Raw genomic sequence first — 18,073 nt, forward strand, 5'->3', positions numbered from 1 at the left:
ACACAGGTGCATCCACACCATTTTAAAATGAAAGATTGCATGCGGTAAAAAAGTACAGACAATAAGTAATGAGTAAGTTATTGTAACCTATGTATGCAGAAAGGTGTTCTGTAGCATTGAGATTGTAGCCTCTATCAGAGGTGGGCAACGTTGGCGATGGAGAGGAGCCACTATATTTCCACACTGGTACATCCATGGTACATAAATGTGGTGGCTGGTAATCCAGTTTGGCAATGTGCCGCAGGTTCGACTCCCGATCCCGACAGCCTTTACCTTCAGGCCCCCCCCCCCCCCCCATCTCTCTCCCATTTCCTCCATAAAAACTATATAAAATAAAGGTGAAAGCCACAAAAAAAAAGAAGAAATGCCCAACGTCATGGACATGCGTTGTCTTCTTCCTCTGAAGTCCACGGCTGCCACCCAGTGCAAGTAATCATGAATAGGCCAACAGGGAATGCACACAGCCTATCCTGGATTACTTGAACAGGGTCACAGCCCAGTCGTCACTCTATGAACCCATTTATACTGAGGCCCATTCTTTAAAAAAAGTTTTCAGAAAAACCTATTTTTCTATGTCAGCGGTGCTCAACCTTTTTCCATGTCAAGAACCCCCAGAATTTATATGTAATTAGCCCCCGGACACCAATCTCAAAATATGTTGTTCCAGGGACCCCCAGAAGCAAAGATTTGAGTTAAAAATGTTCGCTCTGAAATAATATATATATATATATATATTCAAAGATTTGTGCCACATTATCACGATTTTTCAAAAATAGCAGATCTACAAGGTCGCGTGGCACTCGGTGCCGCGCTATGAGCTTGTAGATCTGCTATTTTTTCAAAAGCTAAAGTATAACATAATGCTTTAAACAAACAAACAAAAGGGGTTCCCATCCTGAATCATGGGTTTAAAAAAACCCAAACTAAACAAAACATAACCCCACAGGGTTCAGTTAATACGTTCAAAATGTACCTGGTGAACAGTACCGTCGATCTCCACAGGAACTATGAAGTCAGCATTGCTGATGGGCTGAGTGAAGGAATAAAAACAAAAACAACAACATGTCAGTGTTGTCTCACAGCACCCACTGGTCTCACAGATGGTGAAATGCTGCAGCTGAACAGCAGAGGGCACACATGCATCACTGGTCTCACAGATGGTGAAATGCTGCGGTTGAACAGCAGAGGGAGCACATGCGTTAACCCCATACAAACCATGTGTCAATCTCGCAGGGAAAAGAAAAAAATAATCCTAGTCTTTTCACCACCAAAACAAACCCCTCCTCCTCCTCCTTCTCCTTCTCCCCACCACTCAACCTTTCTAGTAATCCAACAAGATGGCAGCCCTCAGAGAGAGGAGGAACTGGATGGGGGGGTGGAGCAGAAAGGAGGAGAGAAGGAGGAGGAGAGAAGAAGGAGGAGGAGAGAAGGAGGAGGAGGAGAGAAGGAGGAGCGGCAGAGGGAAACTAAAATTACTTTCTGAGAGTTGTGACCCCGGCCATTCAGAGAACTTTCACGTTCACGTAACAAAACATGAGGGGGGCGGGGGGGGGGGTCATGGCAGACCCTGCACACCCACCCAGGCCACAGTCTTTTTGCCCGCGGCTTCCCTCAGGCAGGAGGTTTGCGTTCCCTAAAGACTATGAAGGCCCGACATTCAAACTGCTTTTTTCCCCCACGGCTATCCGTCTCCTCCATGCTGCTGCTGGCTGGTGTCCGTCCCGTCCCCCTGACCCCCTTCTATCCTCCCCTCCACCCCCACTCAGAGTGACTTGTGCTCTGAACTGAACTGACCTGAACACTTGAACTCTCTGCACATTATATTTATTCACTATTCGTTGCACCATTGTGTTGTTTTTGCACTTGTCTTGTCCTCGTTTTGCACTTTGTCCTAATGTTGTAACTGTACTCTGCCGTCCACCGAACCAAATTCCTAACATGTTTACATGTCATGGCAATAAAGGCTTCTGATTCTGAGGGGGAGTAAACAGTTACAAAATGTATTAAATAAAGAGTCTTAAATAATTTCGGTATTGCCTGTCATTAATCCACTAAATTGACTTTGTTTACACAATGATTTAATGGATTTGTATTTAGTATTTAGTGAGTGGCAAAGTGATTGGTGAAGTGAGTTTAACGTCATATAACGTTGTTTAATGCAATCAGAGAGGACTTTTCTGTTTGGTCGTATGGGCTGTCAAGGCCATAAAGTAGTTTTCTGACACTCCCGCATAACTTCCAGGTATGATGAGGATAAAACAAGGTATGGTAAAACAAAGTTGAGGGTTACCGGTATTTGGATGTCATTTTGTCAAATGACATCTTTAACATGATTGCTTACACTCCAACCTACAATTGAAAGCACTAGACTTACAGTAAGTACGTTGACACCGGACGCGTTTCGATTTTCTTTGAGCGATGAAATTCAATATTAAGTTCATGACATGTTAAAGGTGCAACACAAACAATTGGCTTGTTTTTCTTTCTCCTGGAGCAGTAAGTTGGAACTTCACTTTCAACTCAAGTGATTTTTGTCAAGGTGAAGAGAGTGACATCCAGCCAGTGTGTGTGTGTGTGTGTGTGTGTGTGTGTGTGTGTGTGTTGTAACATGGCTTGAAGTGAAACGGTTATAGCCTCACAGTGGCTAGACGCAAATCTGCCGCTGGCAAAAACAATTGTGATATGAGTCTGTCTGGCTTAGTAATATCCAGTTAGTCTGGTGTCAATGCGACAGAGCAACACATTTCCCATGATTCAAGCAATATTTTTAATATGCTCATTTGTATTGTATGTCCAGTGTGTGAATGTGCCTTTAGACTTCGGGTTGTTGTTCCTTTTTGAGTGGTGCAACCACTCCAAGGAACAGCAATGTCCGTGACTCTGTGTCCGCCTATGTGACGTTAGCCTATGTGACGCTGTGTGCTGTTGTGCCAGAAACAGAGAGAGAGATAGTGCTGTACTGTTGCCTGCTAATGAGAGAGAGATAGAGGAGGGGGGGGGGGGGGAGAGGAGAGTTGCACCACTCAGTTCACACGGGTGTGATTTTTACCTTGAACGAGCTATGGACGAGGGTCTCATCCAAGTCGATCACAATACACTTCTTGCCATAGTCGGATATGTGCATCTCTGGTAGGAGGTATTTGGCTGGAGGCTGCGGGGGGGCAGACAGAGTATGTCAGGTCAGAGAGGCAGATGGTACATATGAGAGAGAGAGAGAGAGAGAGAGAGAGAGAGAGAGAGAGAGAGAGAGAGAGAGAGAGAGAGAGCGCAAAGATAAAGAGTGATAGGGTGAGAGGCATCTGACAGAAAGAGTGTCAGACCATGAGCAAGAGAGAGCAATAACAACATCATAATTCGATCGTATAAATTAACGTGAAATGCAGAGCAAATAAGCAAGCACCCTGTTAACTTGGTTGACCTTTACCGTCAACAGGGAAAGCCCCTTAGCAGGTCCGTCTTCAGCGACCACACACACCGACCCACTAACTGAAATGCCATCTTTAATCCCTCAGATTATTATTCTTTTTTGTCTAATCTGCAGAGATTAAATAAAACCATTGTCACACATTCTCAGACAGGCGCCATGCGTCAAAAGTTAGCAGCTACTGTGGCTTTGTGGATATTCCCCCCTGAATTTAACAATAACTACAATAAATTAACGTAAAAAAAAAATAACTACAAGCTCATAGCACGGCCGCGCTATAAGCTTGTAGGTCTGCTATTTTTGAAAGATCGTGGGGGGGGACGGGGGGGGACAACAACATATTTTCAGATGGGGGGGCAGAGGCATATTACATATAATTTTTGGGGGTTCTTGACATACAGAAACATAAGGTTTTTCAGAAAACTGTCAGGATTTTGAAGACATTTTCGACCTCAGGCCAAAATGGGTTAAAGACCTTTAAGCCCCAGACAACGACAACTGGGCATGGGATCATGACCAAATCATGACAATGAACAAATAGTTAGAAAGAAGGGGGAAAAAAGGGCAGGGTTAAAACACTACTTGTTTTTGCGTTTCTCTTCTTTCCAATTATTTGTCCGGCCCAAAACATTGCGTTTACCGTCATGAGTTGTCAGGAGCCGAGTTGGCTTCGTCCGAGGCTTATAAATACTCTTTGAAACGTCTATGGACAAATGAATGGGACATTCTCTTCTGGTACCCTCGTCGTTCTCACTTACAAGATAATTACACTTTTATTAACATTTGTTCTCGTTCACATGATGACGACTTGTTTGGCTGGCATGCAAAAAGTGGCTGGCAGAGTACCCAAACGCTCCAGGCAGAGACTAAACGTACCACCCTTTAGGCAGTAGATGCCGGTGCCAACTTCATAGTGAGGTTTTCAGCTGAGCAGAGACCGCGTCGAAACCATTTTATTTCAGCTGTGGCTAGACGGGGCATATTCATTCATCGGCTTTGCTTCTCATTTGCAAAACGGCAAAACTTTTACCGGTACCGTTTTGGAGGACCCCCTCCTCTAAAACGAGACGATACATCTCAAGGGGCTATCCTCTACTACTGTTAGTGTCGAGGCGTTTTCTACAAAGATCCAATAGACCGTTATTAATTATGAGTCATGCAGCGGAGGCAAACACCTGAGGCAACACCTCCCATATATGGCTAATTGCATATTTTATTTACACCCAGCTGAAAATTTGCTGAAGCATAGCAATGGACAGTGGTGGAAAGTAACTACCGGTAAGTACCTTTACTTAAGTACTGTACTTGAGTACAGACGATCCATTTGGACTTTATTTCCAATACTTTTTACTTCTACTCCAACTACATCTCGGATCCAAATATTGTACTTTTTACTCCACTACATTCATTTGAAAACTTTAGTTAATAGTTACTTTTAGGAACATTTTGATACCAATACTTTTGTAAATTGGTACATCCGCTTAACCCATTCTGACCGGGAACCCATTTTGGTGTTCCAGCATCATGTTATGCTTTAGCTATTGAAAAATAGCAGATCTACAAGCTCGTAGCGCGCCACCGAGTGGCGCGCTACGAGCTTGTAGGTCTGCTATTTTTTGAAAAATCGAAGAACGACTGACATTTTTTAGAATCTGATCTCGGGTCAGAATGTGGTTAATCAGACCAGTAGTGTGTCCAGTGGAAACCTCGTATGGATCTGATCTCAGGTCAGAATGGGTTAAGTAAAGAATGCGAGTAGTTTTTCCACCACTGGCAATGGACTGGGAGCACCAGAGCCCACTGCAGGCAGGATGTGACGCCACCTAGTGGCCCAGTCGGCATCCACGCATGCAGAGCAACAGGGGAGGAAAAAAAACAAGGCAATACATACACAAGGGACAGGGATGACCTCAACCTGGTCACACTACAACACCGAGAGACACGTCACACACACACACACACACACACACACACACACACACACACACACACACACACACACACAGGGTCAGGAGGAGAGAGAGAGATAGAACAAAACACAGAGTCAGGAGGAGGGATAGAACAAAACACAAAGAAAAGTGTCAAAAAGAAAAAAACACCATTCACACTCATGGACATTTTACAACGGATGAAAACGTATAGTTAAAGGTTAACAGAGGATAATATATATATATATTTTTAATGACAGATGATGATGATGATGATGATGTGTTAAGCTGAGTTACAGGTGAATGTTGTAACATGCAATTATCTTTCCGAGTGTCACTGTGAAAAGGCACAGCTTGTTATGTCGACTCTATTCACGTTCAAGGGGGTACGTTCATACGTTGTGTGTTCTGTGTGCACGCGCCTCACCTTGGGAGGGGATCCATTCTCTTCCACAGGTGGAGGCAGGGGGCTGCTGGAGGTGGTGTGGGAGGTCGGCGTGTCCACATTGTAGTTGCGGAAGCAGCAGAAGAACGAGCTGAAGATGCTCCGACTCCTCTGTTTCTTTAGACTGCTGTTGGAGTGATGCGACGCTGTGAGGAAACAAGAGGAGGAGGACGGGGTTACAGTGAATATAGACTCCTCTGTTTCTTTAGACTGCTGTTGGACTGATGCGACGCTGTGAGGAAACAAGAGGAGGAGGACGGGGTTACAGTGAATATAGACTCCTCTGTTTCTTTAGACTGCTGTTGGACTGATGCGACGCTGTGACAAAACAAGAGGACAGGGTTACAGTGAATATAGACTCCTCTGTTTCTTTAGACTGCTGTTGGACTGATGCGACGCTGTGACAAAACAAGAGGAGGAGGACGGGGTTACAGTGAATATAGACTCCTGTTTCTTTAGACTGCTGTTGGACTGATGCGGCGTTGTGACAAAACAAGAGGACGACAGTGAATATAGACTCCTCTGTTTCTTTAGACTGCTGTTGGACTGATGCGACGCTGTGACAAAACAAGAGGAGGACGGGGTTACAGTGAATATCTCTGTTTCTTTAGACTGCTGTTGGACTGATGAGACGCTGTGACAGAACAAGAGGAGGACAGTGAATATCATCATTGTCTGCCTCCTATGTCCAACCAAAACTTCTCAAAACATCTCTTGATGCTTTTCGTTCGTCCATATTTATATAAAAGCCACATGCACAATGTATCAATTTCACTCACAAAATGTTGAAAAAGGAACAAACACCCGCACACTGTCTTCAAATGCAGTGACCAACTTTTATTTAGGGAAACAGCAACGTTTCGGCCTATGCGGCCTTCATCAGGCTATCTTTAATCACCGTCCCCTCTCCTACGCACCTGTCGCCTGGAGGTGTGCAAAAGCCTTGCTTTTTACTCACAGAATGTTAAAAATAGCAGTCTGATCTACATGCTCGCAGGCTTGTATTGCGGATATTTTCACTGCTTTTGTGCAACACCCTTGTACGACAAAGTATTAGGGCATTCGTTTATGAAGAAACGAAATGTGGAGATACAAGGTTTTTGCAACAAACAGCAACGATATGCAGACCTGCACTCAGTCTTAATTAGACTGTAGGAATGAGCAGGCTGACGCTGGGGGACTTCAAACGGCTTCTATTTCGGTGCTGTGTTTTTTGGCATACTGATATACCTGTGCAGACTGCACTGATACCTGTGGCTGATACCTGTGCAAACTGCACTCAACAGTCCAAATAAAAGAAGGACTAAACCACTCACGGTCATGTCCCTTAGCTGTCACGTCACGTGAACTGATAGTTCCTGTGACGAGCCAGAAGAGATAGCAGTCGACATTTATCACCGCAACATATTTAGACCTGAGGCAATATGGAATAAATTCTCCTTCTACAACACCTGCCACCCAGGCGTGGCCTGACCCCCTCCCTCAAAAAAAAATGCAGATCACTTACATATTTTAAATCGTCCCTGAAAATCCACCTTTCAGCAGGCCCAAGGGAGAGGAAATTATCCGTCCCCTGACAACCCTCCCCTTTCATTTTTCCCCCCACTCTGCACCTTAGAGTATATATATTAATACCGGCACCCGGGGGAAACCCTGAGGCTAAATTAACTCGAGCCAACCAGGTAATAACTTTGGCCGACCAAGTGACAACCAATCACCCATAGTTCACAGAGCCCCCCCCCCTCACCCCCTTCATTCCAGGGACATAGTGCAGAGCCTAAATCAGACACTGGGCTTTTATTAATAGTGACAAGTTGAAAGCTGAATGCTCCTCCTCTCATCCCCCCCCCCCCCCCCCTGCCTTGACTCACTTGATTGGTTCATCGGCTGCCTCCCTTTTGGAAGGCCGGCCTACGTCTCTTCCCTTCCCTGCCTGGCTGCCGTGCCGTGTTCGTGTTCCGGCTGGCAGGTAAGAGAGAGTGAAGCAGCCTGGACATTCACACAGGGGAGGGGGGGGGGGTCTACTCTGGAGGCATCCGGACCCCCTCTCAGCCTATACAAGGGCTGCATTCCTCTCACTGACATGACCCACCCAAAGGCTCACTTTACCCCCCCTCAGAACACAAAACCAGGCAGGCCGGGCGGCCTCCAAGAAGACAACCGAAGACCTTCGTGAAAAACACAAAAGGAAACGTGGGATCATGTCCTGGGCTGCATGAAAAGCTCTCTCTTTCTCTCTCTTCATCAACTTCCGGACTGTGAAACGGCGGCCTCTTGCCAGTCCAATGGCGGCTTCTGTGCGGCTATCAAGGTCGGCTATTTGGAGAAGAATAAGTTACAAAAGTCCTGGACTGGAAGTTGGCAGAAAGCACCAGGACTCAGGCAATGATCTAAAATCCCTTTATTTTTAGTAATATTACAACATAAACAATAAACATCACAGAGACTTTAGTTGTCACCGTATAATACTTTAAACGGTTGTCATGTTGCACACATGCCTAAAGTTGCTGATTGTAAACAATGTATTTAAAACACCCCCTAGTCACTGTCCAGTGCTGCATGAACAGCGAGGGCTGTTTTCTGCCCCCTCAATGAGGCCACTCTAAGGTCTACACCACTCTGTATCTGATCAGAGTACAGTCTATGCTCAGTTCCAGACAGACTCACTGAGATACTGTGATGAACTGCAGTACGAAGCACCCACTAACAATGAAACTGTTAGTCTGACCAAAAACAAAACAAAACAAAACCAAAACTTGAGTCTGATCTGCCTTTTCATTTTCACAATGATAAAACATAGACGTGCTGAAAACATGAAACAATAATATTCTAACAGCAGACGAAAGTTGAGTTATTTATAAATCAAAATGTATCAAGTGCAACAAATAGTTGTTGATACCCATGGCAAACACCTCAACGGTCAACATGTGCTTACTTCTAGTGACCAGAACAAAGAGAGGTGGTGGCATGAATGATTCTACAAGTTCACACGCAGAGAAGGGGAATAAAACAGGAAGTGTAGGAAATTCCTGACGCTGCCAAACGTTTCCGCAGTATAAAAAAGACCACCATCTGATCCAATCCATTGGAAAACACCTAACTTGACAGATACCTGCAACAGAAGGAGGGCATCGCATGGACACAATTAAAAGCGTTTCACAAAGTGTGAGCCCTTTGATTAACATCAAGTTAGAACATTTTAAAAAGGTACTGTATCCAACGAACAAAGCCTAAGGTCCTTGATTTGTTTTAGTGGGCACAAAGATGATTATGCTGCTTGCTTAGACTAGTCTTTTAGACTAAAAATAGTCTAAATCAAATGCAGTTTCCTTTGAAGAAGGCAGGTCTTTCAAGTTTCTTAGGCATCAGGTACGGTCACCCCTAAACCATCCCCGAATATTTCCACCAACCTCACACCGGCCTCGGTTCTTGTATACTTTATTTTGTTTTACTGAGAATAAGGTTAGAAATAATAAGTTTAGGCATAGTTTTACTGGGGTTACATTTAGGCATAGTTTTACTGAGGTTAAGTTTGGACAAAGAGACACCCTATACTGGCCTATAGTGTACCGGAGACAACTATCCCAGGCCAGGACCCTGATCAGGTCAACCCAGAAACAAGACAGGCTGGAGATTTAGGTTAGGTTTAAGCATAATTTACTTGGGTTACTTTAGGAATACCAGGCCGCGGCAGTTCCGCCGGAGGTACGCCCGGGGCGAGTTGGTAAAGGGACGACTCAGGTGTCTGGTATTCGTTTCTTGGTACTGTTGCCGTTTGCTCTGTCCTATAATAATAAAACCAGGAGACATTGAGGCAGTTGCCATTATTAAATGACTCATCATTACAATAACTGGCGGCGTCTTCTACGGTATGTTGTTGATTCTACCACACAAAAGACCCTTAAAGTCACGGTGAGTCACACCATACCAAGTTACAGGACATCTGCGGTTCATGGCTTACAATATATTGATAATAGGTCCAACCTTGCTAATGCTGTAGCTCCATGCTTTAGTGAACAACAAAGTTGTACGTCCAGGATTTCAGAATGATTTTTATGATTCACATTACCTATTATTACCTACTGTAGGGATGATGCACCGAATATTCCACCACCGAAACTATTGGGCCAAATAGTGGCAAAAAAAGAAGCATATTATTCGGCTATTCGGTCAACTGCTGCATCCCTAACCTACTGCTGCAGATGTCAAGACTTCACTACTAGCTAATACTTATTAGCTAATTAACCCATTCTGAACGGGAACCCATCATGTTATGCTTTAGCTATTGAAAAATAGCAGATCTACAAGCTCATAGCGCGCTACGAGCTTGTAGGTCTGCTATTTTTGAAAAATCGAAGAACGACTGACATTTTTAGAATCTGATCTCAGGTCAGAATGGGTTAATCAGACCAGTGTGTCCAGTGGAAACCTCGTATGAATCTGATCTCAGGTCAGAATGGGTTAATAGGTACCTCTTTTAGCTAATGATTTGGCATTGCAAAACCCCCCCCGCGGTCACCCTCATGGTCTTTAGGTGTATGAAAGTCCTGTGAACTTCATGCAGCAGCAGGCTGTGTGTGAACACATGCACACTGATAAATCATTAGGGAGTAGGTGTGACAACAACTGCAGCATGGGTCTTAACCAGGAAAAATGTGTTATTCCAGAGGCTCACCAGCCTCCCTCCCTGGCACAGGATTGTGTGCTGCGGCCCAGACTCGTGGGTGGGTTTGTGGCCCGTTGTTGACACATCGTATAATTGTGTGCTTGTGTAAGATTTGGGATGCACTCCTCCTCGGTCCACACAAGCTGGTCTTGTATGGTTTTGGCTGGACTGTGACTTCAGCAAAGCACAGTAGGAAGCCTCATGGCTCCTACACCCTCCTTGGTAAATGCTTTATATGCGCACTAAGCAGTGCAAGTGTTTCCATTGGGTGAACACCATGGTAGACTTGAGCAGTTAAAGAGATGGCAGTGGCAGTCCCCTGAAAATTCCTGAGTTGTTTTGAATTAGTTAATAGTTTATTGATTCACAGCACCGGTAGCAGCAGTCAGTGTGAACACAGGAATGCACAAATACATCTTAATATCTTGTAAAGTCATAGTGGTGTCTAGCACGGGATACAACTTCATTAACAACTTAATTAATAATCTTTATTTCAAACATGCAGGGTAAAACAAATTCAGCACAGGATTGCGTAATGCGTATATTGTGCCGATGCACAATACTGTGTTGTACTTTAGCGATTGAAAAATAGCAGATCTACAAGCTCATAGTGCGGCACAGAGTGCCGCACTACGAGCTTGTAGGTTTTGATTTTTTTTTTTTAATCGTGAAAATGTGGCGCAATTATCTTCTTTCAGAGCGAACGTTTTGAACTCAAATCTTTGCTTCATGGGAGGGGTCCCTGGATTGGAAGAACATATTTTCAGATGGGGGTCGGCTGCCAATTACAGATATATTTTGGGGGTCCTTGACATGTTTGAGATCGACTGACATAGAAACAGGTTTTTCAAGAAAACTGTCATGATTTAGAAGACATTTGTAGAATCGTCAGTAAATAAGTTTGGCCTCGGGCCAAACTCTTTCAAAGACAGTACCGGTAGATGCTGGGCCAGAACACAATCAATGGCTAATTTTGGACCTGGAACCGTACATTCAATAATTGTGACCGTAGGTTGCAGATTACTATGCAAGACCCGTCTGTCCGAGTGTCCGTCCTTCAGTCAAGTCACGCCACCATATATGGCCGTCACGCCTCGTGACACATCACGCTCCATATATGGCCCTCTCCACACATGAAGATCACGACACTGACCTCATCAAACCCTGGATAACTAACTATACATGGAGAAGACTGGATCATCACCTAGATCTGCATATATGGAGCCGGACTGGATCTGTGGATCCGGATCTTCAAATAGTATAGAGAGTATCATTCAGGGCCCGACTCTATTTCACAATTTAAATTATAAATTAGTTAAGTTAAGAATAATTTCCATTTTTACCAAAAGGGAATTCATAGAAGTAACTAGTAAGTATATGGTTTCCTTGGTGTGGGGGATCTTCCCTCCAAAATAAATCAACTAACATCCCTAGACTGAGTAGTTTGTCCAAAGAGTGTTTCCAAATATATTTCACAATTTCAGAGTAATACATGAATATAAAAGTTCATAGAAGTAACTGGTATTAAAGTACTAAGTATATGGTTTTCCTCAAGGCTTGGTGTGGAGATTTTCCCTCCAAAATAAATAAATTAACTTCAGGAAGCTGGATGATAAGATACAGTAGAGATCTGTGGTTTGTGAGAGTGTCCTAACTCCGAGTGTTGCAACTCTCTCTTACAACAGACAGTACACAGACATACGGATGTGCCGATGAGACATTTTGGCCGATATCGATATCCGATATAATTAATTGCTGATATAACAGATATTGATATGATCTCATTCTGTATTCAAAGATTATAATAATTTTGTTCATTATGAAAAATACATGTAACAGGGTATCTGCGCTGCAGGCTTAGGCAAGTCAGATTTAACTTAAATACCTGATATTTGATATTGTGAGCTTGTAGATCTGTTCAAGCTGCACCGAGTGGCGCGCTACGAGCTTGTAGGTCTGCTATTTTTGAAAAATCATAAAAATGCGACACAAATCTTTGAATATATATTCTTTCAGAGCGAACGTTTTTTTTATTTGGACGTCAGGCCTAAATGGGTTAATCCGCTGCCAGACACAAACGGGGAATAAGCAGCCAGACTGGTTGAGAACAAATAATCCTATACCGTATAAAGCTATATTGAAAATGAAGTTCATTTAAGGACAGTTCAAATAAGCTGTTGTCAGACAAGCAACTTTAGAGCCTTCAAGTTCTTTCTCCCTATTCTCTCTCATAACGTCATAAGTGAAATGTAGTCATTTGTTAGGTTATGGTGTGCTGCCTCGTGGGAGGTTAGGTTTAGGGTGAGGGTTTGAGATTGGTTGTAGTTGTAGGACTAATGACTGGTCTAACCAAATGACTAGTCTAAACCAAAAGCTGTCTAAACTGAGTACTGCACCCAGTGAAATAGTCCGCTCTGGGCTGTGACTTGACTTGACTTGAATTCAGCAGCAGTAACATTAGTGTTTTCTCACAGTCAGTCGATTCTTCATATCCATACGAGTGAAACGGCCGGGATGACATGTTTATTTTTCAAACCGTTCTTATATGAGGCGATCTAAAATCCCCCTATGGAGATTACAATGCAAATAAAAAGTACATGAACCTGTGGACCCTCAACCGATAGACTTCAGTGCTCTATTAATCAATCAATATAGAAATAATCGCATCGTAAATCGTATTCCTTGCAGATAATCGTACCATATCAATAGTACGGCGGGAAATGCTGTGTGTGACGCGACTTTAAAACAAACAAACATCAGAATCCGGAGAAAAGGAGCAACTCAGACAGTTTAAGCCCTTACTTTATTATCAGGGTTATCAGTAAAAGCACCCGGTTAATAAAATGAGGGCTTAAACTGTCTGAGTTGCTGCTGTAGCCTGTCCTGCCTCTGAGATGCACCAGACTGGCCCGCCATAGGCTAGAGGCGTGGTTGGAACTCCCTTCTGCTTAAACATCAGGATCAGTTTGTCTGAAAGTCTATATGATTAAATCTTTTGCATTTATTATTTAACTGAAAAAGGGAAGAGGCCGGCCGCACAGCTCGTAGTCACGATGCCATCAAAATGTTATTTTTCCAGGAAAAATAAAACATTTTCAGTCAAAGTTTTATCTCCTGCGGGTCAGCACCTCCCCACTACTGGTGTGCGCTCCTACCTTTTTGTTTGTTCATTTATTATTTAAAACATTTATTCATTTAGTTTCCCCTCGTTTCCTTTTTCAAATTGATTTGGGAACTTTGAACATTTCTGACAATAGATTTGTCGAAACTTCGGCAATCGATAATCTAGGACTCTAGTATGGTGATACGCATCGATGATGAGGTTGTTGGCAATACACAGCCCTAATGGTTATTAACGTATAATCGATATATATATCGTATCGTGATACAGATACGTGTGTACGGTGTGAGCAGCCCACTGTAGGTGCAGACGGAGACTTGGTCGGAGTCGGAGGTCACTTTTCAATTTATAATTGTATTCTGTCAGTCAACCAACTAAGTATTGATAAAAAAAAATATTCGTATGATGCAAGAATGTGGATGCCATACAAATATGAACTATTCTAAAGTAATATGTAATCACAGACATGTGCGACAGTGGCAACACTAAATGAGAAGCCAAAAAGCTGTCTGGTTGAATGAAATAAAGTCAAGAAGCCGAAACACTGACAACAGCGCCCATCACACACAACACTCCCATAAAACATTGTTCTGAGGCTCCACAACAGAGCAGTGAGTCACCGGCAGAGGGTAAAAAATACCATGTAAGAGGAGCCCATTCATCTCCGTGTCTAAATCAAGGCCCTAGCCAGCCCGACCCCGAGTAGAGTAGCTGCTTTAAATAACTGAAATCCCACTTCATCCATAAGAGACTCTTGCAAGTGCCCAACCAAAAACAAACAAAAACGCTGCCAGCGTGCCACTACACAAGACTACATGCAGTAAGAAATATCAGAATATAAGTCACTCTCCAGCTATGCACAAAGAAGAAAGGACCTTTACCTACCACGAGAGCCACACATTATATCTGCCGTTTATACACACAGTCACTAAAACACTTTAAGCAAAAAGAAACATCCAAGAAACATGCTAAAGCCACTAGCCTCTCCTGACTTCGAAGTGACAGATTCACAGAATATATTGCAACATATTACAACAGCATGAAACCGGGCCCGGCCGGCTCCTCTCTATAGGCAAAAGTACCAGGTATTTTTAGATAACACCTCCGTCAAGGTTCCAAGCGAGCTGAGGCTATATCGAAATGTGCCATGAAAATTCTACCGGCTACTGATTAGTCAAAGAATCGCCATTGCATTAACATCATTGCGTTATGAGAGATAATTCCCAATACTCCATGAAAGCTACCGAATTATTGTTAAACGTTTACATTTGCCATTGACCAACCTATTTTCGCCAAAAATGTTATCCGTTTTTGTTGGAATGTATCTCTGATGCAAAATAATCCATAAAGAGTAAAGACACAGTAGAATCACTACTGATTGATACATCAATGCACCATATCATTGATATGGATGCGCCATAGTATTTTTACCCTGCTGATAATGCTTCATTGCGATTGTGAACAAGAAATAATAGTAATAATAGAATCATAGAAGAAAATAATAAAGAAAAGCAGCTACCACCTAATAATTAAAATTACAATTATTTATTGGCCTAAACCGCATGAGCTGATGATTTCTTTGATACATTCAACCCGGTCTCACCCAAACACGGTGAAATAGCGCGGATTGGCATTTCCATACATAACGTACACGCCTAGAAACCCCCAAAATCCGTACACATTACACTGAAATCCTCCCCATAGACTGTGACGGTGGGGTGTCGTCTCTACCAAACTTGAGCCATGATACACACCACAGAGTGCTAAAATCGTGCAAATCGCCATGTCGAGCGTTGCAAAGTTCCGTCAGCTCATTTTTATCCATCTGGTGTTATTAAGGCACCTTAAGTAAGTGGGAGTCAGTTTCAATGCGTTAGACCTCTGGGAGATGGATTGCTGAGGTGGAGCGCCACACCTACCATCAGCTCCCAGTACTTAACGCACAACTTCAAGCCGTGCTCCTCAGACGCCGAGTTGGCGGTGCCCGGGATCGAACCCATGACCTTGCGGTCAAAAGGCAAGTGCTCTACCGACTGAGCAACCGGGACACAAGGCTTACTTACGCACAATGCACTTTACAAACGAAAGATAAACAATTACAGTTTAACTCAGTTGGACAAATACAAACTATTGCAGAGTTTATGTGACTGACAGCCAATGATAATTTTTTGCATAGGCAGTCCAGGCACCTAGGCTGGTATTAAATCCAGCCCGATAGCATATCAGTCTTCCACCATCTCTCTCTCCGGGTTTCCTGTCAACCTACTGTAATCAATCAATAAAAAGGCCCCAAAACAATGTAAAAAAGTTCAGTTTCAACGTCACTGGTACAGGTTACATAATATAGCAATCGTTTCCTGACCGCATAATCTTTCACTTTTAGCATTGTTTAGCTCCTATGCAGAGGATGAATGTCGCTGTGATGACCAGCATTGAAGGGGTACAATCCTCCGTAGTGGAAAACTAAATCAAGTGAGTCGAGTCGGTACCACGCAGTGGAAAAGCAGTAAAATCCAGTAAAAATCCACCAGCAATTTTTCACCTGAAAGGTCATGATACCACACAGTCAAAAACTCCACATTAGTTGGAGAGTACTGAAATACAGAAGGCAACTGTCAACTTTGCAAGTAGTTATCCTGGGCCGTGAGGTCAACAGAGCTGTGGCCAGCAGGCCAGTGCGACTATATTTAGGCCGCTGCCTGCCTGGCGGCTCAAACAGTGTGAAATGCAGGCACATGCTGGAGGACAGCCATCAGAGGTACACTGAGGGCAAAGGTGCTCAATTCCTCAGACACTTTGAAGCCTGTTCAAGCAACAGGAGCCTAGTGCCTACCTGTTAACCACTGCTAGCTATATACAACAAAGTTAGCACAAATATCAAAGCTACAAGCTCACAACATGCGCACGTGTGTGTGGTTTAGAGTTGTCCCGATGTAATTACTTGATATAAAGTACTTCATTTGTAATACTGCCAATACCGAGTAGATCGGTTGTTTTGGGCATTTTGCTGCAGTATTGGGTTAGACTTGCTCCTGTTGCATTCGTTCAGCCTAGTGTCAAATTGGATGTTTTGGTACTCGGGTAAAAGTATCGGGGCCGGTTCAGAGTACCGAGTACGAGTACTTGAGGGTGGTATCGGTATCGGAACAACTCTAGTGTGGTCGATTACATTTTTGAGGGGCAGCTGTTGGGACGGGGTGCAACGGTGGCAAAGTCAATGACAGGGAAGCTGGAAGTACCTTCACTAAAAACGCCGGGACAACGCTCCACACGTCCCAAACTCTTCTCCCTTCTGGCTCCAAAACTATGGAATGCACTTCCCATCACAGTCAGAACTGCAGCCTCACTCCCAATCTTCCGCCGTAGTCTGAAAACCCACCTCTTCAGACTCCACCATGGCCCGTAGCACTTTGCTTAAATGTAATTTATGCTCTGGATCAAGAGCGTCTGCTAAATGCCTAAATTGTAAATCGTAATTACTTTTACAGTGAATGGAAGACCATAATGATAACATCATGCCACCTGCCCTTCGCCTCAGTGTATTAAACGGTAAGTAGCTGGGCCAGTAGTTGCAAATACGGTTCCAGGGATCCATGTCCCTCACAGTCCATCTTTGTTTCTTCTACCAAAATACCCAGTCGAATCATGGCAGGGAAAGAAAGGCTGCAGTGCAGACACTGTCACACTGCCATACCATTCTTGTAATCATCATCATGGTAATGTTTGCATTGGCCCTGAGAGGAAAACTCTGACTCATGTGAAGGAGACTGGAAGAGAGAATGGTTCTTCAGAAACAAAACAGCAGCAGCTTCGCTGAGCTGCCAGCCTGCCACTACATACACAAGACTACATGCAGTAAGAAATATCTGAATATATGTCACTCTCCAGCTATGCTCAGTCTTTATAACAAAGAAGAAAGAACCTTTACCTACCACCCACGAGAGCCACACATTATATCTGCCGTTTATACACACAGTCACTAAACACTTTCAGCAAGTAGAAAAATGTGTGTGGGCACTCTTTCATTCACAAGAGGTATTGGGCCAACAGTAACATTAACACCACGAGCAATTCACACAGAAGTAGCTGTCAGAACACCCTCTCATGTGTTCATTTTCAAGCTTAGTTAAAACGTTTTAATAACACATGCGCCAAATGACAGTCATGAGACCTTTGTTATCCTTGTCTAGGTGTGCGCAAAAAAAAGAGCAATCAATTCTTGCAATATTATGATTACTACTAAAGAAATACGATTTTCCCTGAATACAACGTTGATATCTCAGAGCCTAAAGGACAGGACATGTCAACAAGGATCCAACTACAGGACTGGGCCGTGGCTCAGCGGTCCAGGCACCTTGGCTGGTAATCCAGTCTGGCAGTGTGCCGCGGGTTCGACTCCCGATCCCGATGGTCTTCACTGCATGTCACTCTCCCATCTCTCCCCCCATTTACTGTCAGCCTACTGTCTGTCCCTAAGGCGAAAGCCGCA

The 18,073-nt window shown here is 43.7% G+C and overlaps 1 protein-coding gene across 1 annotated transcript in view; it reads right to left on the minus strand.

The window, feature by feature from the left end:
• LOC308324895 (CTD small phosphatase-like protein) overlaps positions 1 to 18,073 on the minus strand; it is a 29,159-nt gene that overhangs the window by 7,522 nt on the left and 3,564 nt on the right. Inside the window, 3 exon segments of the mRNA XM_080777240.1 lie at positions 974 to 1,030; positions 3,050 to 3,151; positions 5,780 to 5,943. Coding sequence (XP_080633366.1) covers positions 974 to 1,030; positions 3,050 to 3,151; positions 5,780 to 5,943 — 323 coding nt within the window.

The sequence above is a fragment of the Protomyctophum bolini genome (genome assembly GCF_963924005.1).
Source record: "Protomyctophum bolini genome assembly, chromosome: 12".
Lineage (NCBI taxonomy): Eukaryota > Metazoa > Chordata > Actinopteri > Myctophiformes > Myctophidae > Protomyctophum > Protomyctophum bolini.